The sequence below is a fragment of the Malus domestica genome, chromosome 03 (assembly GCF_042453785.1).
Source record: "Malus domestica chromosome 03, GDT2T_hap1".
In the NCBI taxonomy this organism is placed as follows: Eukaryota; Viridiplantae; Streptophyta; class Magnoliopsida; order Rosales; family Rosaceae; genus Malus; species Malus domestica.
In genome coordinates this window covers 9,685,164-9,695,989 of record NC_091663.1, presented here as the reverse complement: position 1 = coordinate 9,695,989, position 10,826 = coordinate 9,685,164, and the positions used below count along the sequence as shown (strand labels likewise).

General features: G+C 38.6%; 3 protein-coding genes across 4 annotated transcripts; 2 read left to right on the top strand and 1 right to left on the bottom strand.

The window, feature by feature from the left end:
* Positions 1 to 2,953: 2,953 nt before the first annotated feature.
* On the bottom strand, positions 2,954 to 3,607 carry LOC139194641 (uncharacterized). Its single transcript, XM_070819532.1, has one exon. The coding sequence runs from the start codon at positions 3,605 to 3,607 to the stop codon at positions 2,954 to 2,956; it is 654 nt and encodes a 217-aa protein (XP_070675633.1).
* A 1,708-nt stretch (positions 3,608 to 5,315) lies between these two features.
* Positions 5,316 to 7,577, top strand: LOC103418823 (F-box/FBD/LRR-repeat protein At3g26920-like). 2 transcript variants are annotated; one of them, XM_070818942.1, is made up of 3 exons: positions 5,316 to 6,386; positions 6,871 to 7,003; positions 7,091 to 7,577. In XM_070818942.1, exons 1-3 carry the CDS (start codon positions 6,018 to 6,020, stop codon positions 7,204 to 7,206), a joined length of 618 nt encoding a protein of 205 aa, XP_070675043.1. In that variant the 5' UTR covers positions 5,316 to 6,017; the 3' UTR covers positions 7,207 to 7,577. The 2 variants fall into 2 exon arrangements, with proteins under 2 accessions (XP_070675043.1, XP_070675042.1); XM_070818941.1 differs by having other exon boundaries at positions 5,322 to 6,386; positions 6,871 to 6,999.
* On the top strand, positions 5,440 to 5,931 carry LOC139187707 (F-box/LRR-repeat protein At3g59190-like). The gene has a single exon (XM_070819531.1). The coding sequence runs from the start codon at positions 5,440 to 5,442 to the stop codon at positions 5,929 to 5,931; it is 492 nt and encodes a 163-aa protein (XP_070675632.1).
* Positions 7,578 to 10,826: the final 3,249 nt, after the last annotated feature.

Here is a 10,826-nt window from a genome sequence, read left to right as displayed (position 1 = left end):
GGACGTCGAGTTAACATCTCCGAAGGATGTGGCGCCTTTGAAGGACGGTTTAGCCGCTCCTGTTGGACGATCCGATACAGCGGCACAAAGTCAATCAATCTGTCTTGGCCTAAAGCACGACAGAACACTTGGTTCGTAGTGTTCACTTCCCAACATGAGGAAGGATAAAGCACAAACGAAGCCTTACTTGATTGTTTTCTCAATCATTTCCATTTCATGAGATTAATTCGGAATACTCTCGAGACTTGAAGTTCTTGATTCAGTATACTAGTTTGGATGAGATATGAAATTGGAATAAGATTATAATCGATGATGTTTTTGTTGTGCCTTGGTCCGTTCGTTAGTGCGGAAACGATATTCAGATTACAACCTCACCAAATAATACTTAATTGAACAGAATAAAATACAAGAAATAAAGACACTGAGAAATTTACGAGGTTCAGCAAAAACATTCCTACATCTCGATCACTATGGGAATAACAATACAAGTACACATGAGTTAAATCAACATAACCCAATTCCAAATCCCTTGCACACCCACTCATAGAATTTTCCCAAGAGCCTCACTCTACCCCAAGAGTTCTTTCACTAGAATACTTTTCACTCTAGCTCTCTTGATTTTCTCTCAACCCATGTTCAACTTTTCCCATGGTAGAGTCGAATGCTCTCTCCACCTTGGATGCTTTCCTGATGCAAGCTGTGGAGCCAAAAACGATCACAAAGTGACACGTGGACTTTGGGACAAAAGAAGACAAAAATACCCTTAAGGTATAACGGGATTCCTACGCGCAGGTATTGGGTAATCATCCTCAACCAATCAAAAAATGCTCCAAAAGAGGTAACCAATTCCAAACTATCTCATTTTAGGTAATTATTTCCGAAACTTAATTTCTCTAATATATTATTTAGTTAATTAATTATCTAAATAATATATTCTTCCCATATCTCCTAAAATCATCCCTTAAAATCATAAATAATTAATTAATTAATTAGGGGATCAACTAAATTAATCTCCTAATTGTCAATAAAGTGACCCAAATTAGTAGACAAAACCGGCCACCTCCCTTTGCTCCATACCTTTTCTGATTTTCTCCACCTTATTACCCAAATAAAGCTAGTCATTCAATTTGGTAACTCCCCATTTATTTCTATCATATTTTATTAGCCAATAAAGTGGCTAATTAAACCACAAACTCACCAAAAAATAGACAGAGTGGCCGGCCACTTTCTTGGAAAAGTGGACCAACCTAGTCCTATAAATAGTCACCCATTTTTACCAAACACTCATTCCAAACCTCTTGCAAAAAATCCCAAATACTCTAAACACTATTTCTCTCTAAAATTCTAAATTTGGCATCGGAGGTTCTTCGGCCAAAGCCCCCCATTCATCGTGGGCGCGTGAGGCTTTTGGCCTTAACCTAAGGTGCTAGTTGTTTTGTAGGTGCAAAATCGTCCAAGATCGGGGAGGAGAAAATTTGCATCCACACAAGCCTTCTCCCTCGGCAAGCACACATAATGCAAGCATTTCCTTGCATTAAATAAAGGACAAGCCATCATCACATTTCTTCATAATCATTAAAGTAAAAGTAACCCCCTTTTTCTATTATCTTACAAGCATCATCATTGTGTCTTTACTTATGATGATGTCCACCAAACTTTTCTTTGTTTAGTTTACTAGCTGAAAGGCATTTGACTTGTTGTCCACTTTTGCTTTTACTTTGCAGCACTTGTTTGCAACTTTCATGCAGCCCACACCATGTGATATTTCCACCGAAAGTAAACACAGGTCACTTTATTGTTGCCAGCTCAAAATATGAGCCAATCGCAACAATCTCCACCTTGGCGAATACACCATGCAAAAATCCTTGCACCCATCACCAAAGCTCATTGGCCTTACCAGCATGCATACATAACTGAATCAACCTCATTGGTCCTGTTCCGATTCAATCACTGCCAATGCATGTGCAGCTGCTGCAAGCTAAAAATCACCATTTAGCTTCAGATAGGATCTCGACACACCCTTGTCTCCTCTAACAGGTTTTCCTCATCTTCATTGTTTGCAACCTGGAAACTCGTCAGTGCGCCCGTTTCCAGTAACAACCCATCGAGCCAGACAAAATTCCCACACTTCCTCCTACCTCATGACCATTTTATCACCTGTGAATCCCATAGCTCCACCTGTTGCAAAACCCCTGCAACACTTGAGACTAAACATCACCAGGAGAAGTGTTGCTTCGAGTACCTAAAGGGCACACTTGAAGCTTTCTGCCACAAACTTGCTCTCACCCGGCCTTGCACCGTAGCATTATGGACCATTGCCTCCGGAACCAGATCCCGAATAAATTTGGAGTACAAGGTATACTTTTGATCACCTAGTTGGTGATAATAGCGGTAGGGTGCCGAATAAATTTGGAGTACTGGGCGTACTTTTGACCACCTGGTTGGTGATAATAGTGGCAAGGTGCCAAATAAATTTGGAGTACTGGACGTACTTTTAATCACCTGGTTGGTGATAATAGCGGCATGCTGTCGAATAATTTTGGAGTTATAGGGCCTAGCTCTTTTGGGCATATGGGCCTTGGTCCTCCACATAACATTCCAGCCCATTATTTTAGGCTTGCTCTATTTTTTTTATTTTTTTTATTACCCTCTGATGGGGTTATACAGATGTCTCTGAAAGATAAGAAAAATAAATTACATCATTCAAAAATAAATAAAGCAGTCGTTGGTGCGTACTGCACCTACAGCGTACTGGGTTGTTGCAGATCTTTTTCTGTGTGCGCATTCCAGTGGCTTCTTCAGAAAAGTGGGAACATGCATGATGAAAGTTTTCTTTTTCAAAAGTTGATGGCATCTTCTGATCCAATAGAAAGTGGAGACGGAGACCCTTGGTGGGCATATTCTTATCTTTAATCATGTTATCCCGTGGGATAGTGGAATAATGGAGCATCGCTCAGTTTGTTCTGGCTTTTTCCACAGATCTGAGTGCTTTTGACAAAACCCAGGCGCAGTACCCATCACCTTCCGGAATACCCTTTACGAGTGGATTGTCATAACAGGAGGCATGAACCATCAGATTACACCCATCACAGACGACAATTGGATATGATGGATCTCCATCTGTGCCCTGACAAACAGCACAAACAATCTCATCATCAGCATCATCTTCTTTTTCTTCATTGCACTCTCCATCCCCTGCAATTTCTTGGCTTTTCTCCTCTCGGGTATTTTCAATAATTTGCGTCCCATCATCAGCATCATCTTTTTCTTCTTCATTGCAACCATTTTCAGCTTCACCCTTCTCTTCCTCCAATTTCTCCACTGTCTCTTCTTCCAGCTCCCACCCAAAAGGCAGCTTATACTCGACATTAAGGTCCAAAGTCGAAAGTGGCTCTTTAGTGAACAAATCGGGCCAAAAGCCAAACCCTTTTCTTGGCAGGCAAAGAATAGGTGGAGCCGGCAGCAGCAGAGGCAGTGGGGTCAAGGAGAACGAGCTGGTCTCTCGGCGCCTTTCGCTTATTTGTTGGAAGGTGCGACGGGGACAAAAGGGCATCATTCTGCTGCTGTTGCTGCATGAGTCTGAATCTCTTGAGAGAAGGCAGGCCATGAAATCTCTTATCCATTTGTGGGTCTGATTTTTGGCCAGAGAAAATTTATTTGGTGGGGGGACTACAGAAGCTCGGAGATAGTTTGAGAGACTTTTTTAGAGTGTTAAGCTACTGGGCATACTCTCTTGCCGTCTGGGGGACTACAGAAGCTCGGAGATAGTTTGAGAGACTTTTTGAGGTTTTTTTTTTGTTTTGTTTTGGTTTTTGTGTATGACTGACCGAGAGAGGAGAAAAAGAGAGATTTGGTTTCTTGGGTTTTTGTGATTTTGCAGATTCACGGTGGAGGTGAAAAAATGAAAGAGAATCGACATAGTTTTTTGTGTCGTTTCCCACAGATAGCGCCAAATGTTGATGCACAAAACCGGAAGGGTCTTGGAACAACGTAAATCCGACTGTGAATCTGCAAGAAAGTAAAGAACACAAGATGTATCGTGGTTCACCCTAATGTTTGGGCTACGTCCACACTGATATTGTATTTCTCTATTTGTGAGAGAATTCTGAGGGAGAGAGAGCTTGAGAGCTTTGCTCTGAATATGAGAGACTTCTCTTTGGGGATGTGAGGTTTCCGGTTTGTGAGGGTGAGGATACCCTTTTATAGAATAAGGGCTCCTCACTTATTACATATTTGCCCCTCCATTTATTACATAATTACATTTGAGTTCCCCGAGTATTTATACGAGATCTAAATACACTATTATTAAGAGAAATCTCCTTGTCAATTTTTTTCCTTTTTTTTCTTTTCATATTTTGTCCTCCTTATGTAAATATTGTGTATCAAAAGTATTAAAATTGGAAAAATAAGTATATGATTGTCATTTTCTCGAAAAAAGGTAAAATAGGAAAAACAGGGATATGGTTGTCATTTTATCAAAAGGTACAAAATTACTATTTTGCCCTCCTTTTTGTCAATAGTGTATATCAAAAGTAAGGGCAAAACAGGAAAAAAAGGAAGAAAATTTTGACAAGGAGAGTTCTCTTAATAATATAGATAATATAGATTCAATATATAATTACTGCTGGTTTTTCAATGTTTTACTCAAATTTTCCAATTGGCCGAGTTACTCCCCGCAATCTTCTCTAGATATCTTATTGGAGTGTTCACCAACAATTGAGTGACAAAATTGCCAATTAGCGACCAACCTATAAAGAAATTTTGTAAGGGGGCGAATGAAGAACATTTGCTCATATAAGAGAGTTTTTATTAATTTTCTATTAGTTTATTAGTCAATTATTTTTGTGGTTCGACCTATATTTTAAAGTTTGGAGAAAAATATGGGTTTGTAAATTGGCTTTTAAACCCAATATCCCTTTTTTATATTTCATTTTAATTTATTTTTAGTTTCTAAATTTTGTTAAAGAAATATATGTTTTTTTTTTACTTTGATAGATTTTTTAAATGGGACCACAGTAACACATTGTTGCGATTATTTTTCTCGCAAAGGTCAATTAAATTAGTCACAATGTTTATTAATTCACGCATTTACAATTCTGTTTGCTGCAGAGGCAAAAAAAAGTTCATCGTGACGCTTATGTGGTTCTTACTTCAAGCACTTTTACTGGTTCCAAAACCGGGTTCAATCATTTTAAAATATTTTTCAAACGACCTACAAATGAGCAATAATACACAATAAATAAAATCAAACCTTTGTCCACAAGACAATGAAACGTAAACCTAATCAAATCTCTAATTAAAAAAAATCTCTAAAATACTTTCTAATGCCCTGATGGATAGGGTTTTCTCTTTAACCCACTGTGTAATGAGTTCAAACTCCCTTTGTTTAGATTAAAATAGTAATATTGCTTGTAATCAAATGAATGTTTTGTGTAAAAAATGATCAGGTTTCAAATGGGTACAGTGTCGAAGCATCAAGCAGGAGTAAAAGATAGGATCAGTGAATTACCAGAGGCCCTTCTTTGTCACATAGTTTCCTTCCTTCCAACAACGTGGGCTGTGAGGACCACTGTTTTGTCCAAGAGATGGAAGAACAGATGGACTTCACTCATTACCAATCTAGACTTCGAAGATAGCAGAGAATTCGAAACTGATGAACAAGGTTGCTACCACTCAAATCGTTTCATGAATTTTGTTGACCGTGTGTTTTTCTTGCGTGACTCATTAGACATCAAGAAGTTCCGTCTTGCAATATCGTATTCCGATGATTTCTCTCGTATTGATGCTTGGATTTGCATTGCCGTTATGCGTAATGTTGTTGAACTTGATCTTGATCTTCGTGATGTAAGTGATGGAGGTGAGGCTGATTTTGAGATGCCTCAAAGCCTTTTTAAGAGCAAAACACTTGCGATTTTGAGAGTGTCTTCATAGTTATTTCCTACGATCCTCCTACATCAGGGTGTTTCCCTAGTCTCAAGTTCCTTCATGTTAATGCTGATAATCCTTATGAGGAGTCAATGGAAAAGCTCTTTTCTTGCTGCCCTGTACTTGAATATTTGAGTATACATCTATCTGTTGACACTGGTGTCATCCACAAGATTAATGCCTCTGCACCTCAACTGAAAACATTGGAAATACCTTTGGATGACGACTATGAGAACGAGAACATCTTTTATATTGATGCCCCACAGCTTGCTAATTTTCATCTTAAGGGGGCTGATTTGTCAAGTTGTTCTTTGAAGAATGCAAAATCCATAGTCAATGCCAGTGTTGCTTTCAAATACCTTGCTAGAAACCTGTCGCCTTTGTTTCCCGTGCGTGCATGTTCACTTCTGGCTGGAATTTCCAAAGTTAAGTATCTGTCTCTTTCGGCATATTCTTTGGAGGTAAGTACACCACTCTTGCTTTTATTCTAGCTTCGGTAGAGAAGATTATACGAGGGAAGAGACGCATCTCATGCATCTCTGAATTTTCATTCATCTTAACATGTTTCTTGTTGTTCATCTCTGTTCTTCATGTTAAATTCCTTAAATTATGCTCATCAGCATTCAGCACTCATCATGCCTCATCATAACTCTATTACTGATCAATTTTTTGATTAATTTCATTATTCTCTCTCTTAAATTTTATCGTTTGGTTTTGGTAAGCTACCTTTCCTTGTTTCATTGGTTTATATGAATATTAGACTTTGCCCCCTTGAATACTCACCTGAATTGTCACCGTATTCTGCTGAATTATTCCCCATTCTTAGAATTAAAACTTGCCATTCATCATGTGGCTATTGTATTTGAATTAATATATTATGTTTAAGGAAACTTTCAATGTTTGCGTGATGTTCTGTTTGATTAATACTTTGTATCTTTCACCAAGGCTCGGTGTCTCCCTTTTTTGGTTAACTTGACCAAATTTAAGTTGGTTCTTCGTGAGTCCAAGTACTGGAAATTGTTAGCAGGGCTGCTCTACAGAGCACGGAATCTGGAAGATCTTGCATTGGAAGATGTAAGTAAAATCTATTCACTTGTTCTACGCTCCACCAACATGCAGCAGGTCATAAAGTCAATTCTCATTTCATTTATTCTTTTGTTGTCAGGAAACTTATTCTGGGGAATACTCAGAGGTATGGGAGCCGCCAAAGTTTCTGCCTATTTGTTTGTCCTCGCATCTCAGGACTATCTCCATTACCGGATTCAAGGGATTGCTGGTTGAGAGGGAAGCAGCAAAGTATTTGTTGAGGAATGGCCATCTTTTGAATAAGATGACAATTTATACAGATAGACACCTTATCTGCAAGAAAGAAGAATTATTGAAGGAGTTTTTGATGTTTCATAGGGCAATGACTTGTCAAGTTGAGTTTATTTAGATGAAAGTGTAGGATTATGCTGTGGAGTTTGTAAAAGCATATTGGCAGGCAACCTATTTCCAATCTTTTTGCGTTCGATTTAAGAATTCAATCTCTTTAGATTTGTTTGATTAGTGAGATTTGATTAATCCTGGTGATATGCCTATGCGAAAGGGACACTGTAGAACCCACATTTTAGACTACTTCAATGAATAGAACCGCCTAATCTTTATGTCTTTTCTCAAGGGTCATACTATTTATGTTCGTAATGAATGTTTTGTCATTTTACTATTACTTGAATTACTATGTTTGTGTATTTTCTTGTTACAACTAGATGTTGTTGTGATTTTGAATTTCTCTAGGTTTGACAGTGTCTACATTCTAACAGTATTTCCGTTTACTTGTAAGTTAAGGTCTTAGATTCGAATCTCGATAGTAGCGAGTTCGCAACTAATTCATACCTCATCCCCTTAGTGTAAATATACCATTGTATAAAAAATTGTTTCTTAGAAGGACAAGAGATGACGAAACGTTCCTTCCATGTTCGGCAAGACGCGAATGAATGCACAAGCATAGCTTTGGCCAACCAATGTATATTACGCATACGGAAACTTTAAATTTCTGCATGAGTTTGTTTGATCAATACTTGTTTCTTTCACCAAGGCTCGGCATCTTCCCGCTTTTGGTAATCTGACTCAATTGAAGCTTGTTCTTTGTGATTTCAACGACTGGGATTTGCTGGCAGTGTTTAAATCTTTTACTGTCAGGATACCAAATACAATAAAAAGTGTCCAAAGCTTCAATGGAACCAACCAACGAACGTGCCTACGTGTTTGTTGTCACACCTCAAGACTATGTCCATAAAGGGACTCAAGGAACGGCGGGTTGAGAAGGAGGTGGCAAAGTATTTGTTAAACAACGGTTGTCTTTTAAGTAAGATGACAATATATGCAGATAGAAATGTTTGTTACCAGGAGGAGTTATACAAGAAAATTTTGATGTTTCATGGGACAAGCAGGACTTGTCAGGTTGAGTTTATAGAGAAGAAAGCTTCAAAAGTTGTTGTTTAGGATTTACTGAGATTTGGTTTTAACTCTGTTTATTTACTAAGATTTGATGGTAATTATTTGCTTATTTTTTGTGTTGGATTAGTAATTGAACTCTCTCTTTAGTTTTGTTTATTCTAGGGTGTTTGGTTATGTTTGGACAAGGGACTTCCAAATTCCTAAATTTTGAAGTATTTGATACAAAGTTAATAAGTAATAGATTACAAAATGTTAGATCAAAGAGATTAAAAATGCAGTTCACGAGCATTACAAAAATATGTGGGAGATATTTTCAAATCAAGGTGTCATTTATGGATCCCTCTTAATAATGCAGTTCTATTCCCTTATGTCAAGGGAGATGACAATTTGGTGCACAAGGCTTGTGTCATGGTTAGTTGGATATGACATTGCAACTAAATCATAATAGTGTGTATGACATTGTACTGTTTTAAAAATGAGGTATGAAAGTGGAAAATACCTAAAGAGTTTAAAATCTAATTACTCTATAAACATAAGATACCGCGGTGTACCATTCTACATGTTATAATAAGGGTGAAGAACAAATCGATATGTCCCACTTCGTGTTAATAGAAAACAAATCCAGGTATTATCAATTACCTCAAATAAAGGTTTCTTCATGTTCTTCTTTTGGGGCAAACTTTGTTATTGTTGAATATAATGTTATAATATGAGCATAAGTCTAGCTATATTTCCGCTAAACGTTTGAGTTCAAATTGGTTTAGAACAGTCTTATGTATAAAGGATTACAAGTTTTAATTCACATTGAATTGGGTAGTGTATAAATTGGTTTTTACCACATATTTTGTAATCCATTTAATAAGAGACATACGTATATTGATATAATTATGTATATACAGAAGGCCCCTAAACCCTTAGATAATTCTCTTGTTATCCTCTTACTTTCGCCGCGTTAGTACTCCTAAAGACGACTCTCTACGACAATGAAAAAGAGCAGTCCCGCAAGCCTTGCAAGCCATGCAAGACAAGTAATTGAAATTGGGGAGTCTTCCAACTCCAAGAATGTCGACGGTGATCAGAAGGATTTTGTTTGTGAAATATGTGTCGAGTCCAAGGCTGCATCCGAGTCGTTTGGCATTAAAAGTTGCAGCCATTCATATTGTACGGACTGCATGGTCAAATACGTGTGCTCCAAGCTTCAAGACAGGCATCGGTTGCCCTAATCCTGACTGTGCGTCGGGAACACTAGAGCCCGAGCACTGTCATTCGATCGTACCCGCCAACGTGTTTGAAAGGTGGGGAACTGCATTGTGTGAGGCTGTGATTCCTGCCTCTCAAAAGTTTTACCGTCCCTTCAAGAATTGCTCCCTAATGTTAATTATTGATCATCACGAGAACGAGGTTGTGAGGCAATCGGAGTGCCCTAATTGTAAGAGATGCTTCTGTGCGCAATGTCTGGCTCCTTGGCACGTTGGGATCGACTGTGCTAAGTTTCAGAAATTGAATAAGGATGAGAGGGAAGCTGAAGATATCATGCTGAGGAACCTCGTTCAAAAGAAAAATTGGAGGAGATGTCCCAACTGTAGGTTCTATGTGGAACGAATGGAGGGTTGCAGTCTCATGGTGTGCAGGTCAGTTTTGTACTAGCTCTTTGTCTAGTGGCTCTTAAAATTACTCCATACAGTACTGTTTCAAAAAATTGATTTCAGGGGCCTATCAATTTCTATTTACTGTGGATTGATTGCAGGTGCCGAAGTTATTTCTGCTACAGATGCGGTAAGGTTTATTAGGAATGCAGGTGTGGAGTTAATGCTTGTTGCTAGTAGAGGCGCCGGCGGTGAGACAGTTTATTCCTAGTAGAGGCAAAACGAGCAGATCCGCCTCCATTGCTTGTAATATTGGCAGCTTTGACAGCCCACCTCAGCTGACACTTGACATTTTCTACAATCTTTGGTTATTAGGATACTTGAGTTTTTTTTATTGTTCTTTTTGGATGAATGCATGAGAAGTTTTTTAGAGTGCCAAAAGTTGTTTGAGCCAACACAAATTTGGATTCGAGCTCGTTGGAATTTTACATACTTCTTTTCAATGTTGAACATTTTTAAAGTCATCGATCAGGTTCAACCTCCCAATGTTTGTATACCTTAATTTTTTTTTTCCTGATCTAAAATATGTATGATTTTCACTTAACAAGTACGAATATTGTTGAGTGGGAAGAAATGTTTGTTGGGAAATACTCCCTTAACTAAACCCAAACACAATCAGCACGTAGCTTAGAGCAACTCCAGCGGATGCTGGTTGCTTGGGCGACAGGGGAGGAGAAAGGGCCTAAGGGCCGGTGGGAGCAGCTCCAGCGGGGAAGGGCCCGAGTGAGGGTGGGAGCCCGAGCGAAGGGGGGGTGGGGAGTCGACGGGCCTGTGGCCCGAGGGCTTTGCAATTTTTTATTTTTTTTGTGTCAGAGA

What these genes read in the sequence shown, in the direction of transcription:
- LOC139194641 (XM_070819532.1), bottom strand. Translation starts at nt 3,607, where the DNA reads ATGGCCTGCCTTCTCTCAAGAGATTCAGACTCATGCAGCAACAGCAGC.
- LOC139187707 (XM_070819531.1), top strand. Translation starts at nt 5,440, where the DNA reads ATGATCAGGTTTCAAATGGGTACAGTGTCGAAGCATCAAGCAGGAGTA.
- LOC103418823 (XM_070818941.1), top strand. Translation starts at nt 6,018, where the DNA reads ATGGAAAAGCTCTTTTCTTGCTGCCCTGTACTTGAATATTTGAGTATA. An exon ending in TTTCGGCATATTCTTTGGAG is followed by an intron (nt 6,387 to 6,870) that starts GTAAGTACACCA and finishes TCTTTCACCAAG; the next exon opens with GCTCGGTGTCTCCCTTTTTT. An exon ending in AAGATCTTGCATTGGAAGAT is followed by an intron (nt 7,000 to 7,090) that starts GTAAGTAAAATC and finishes TTTTGTTGTCAG; the next exon opens with GAAACTTATTCTGGGGAATA.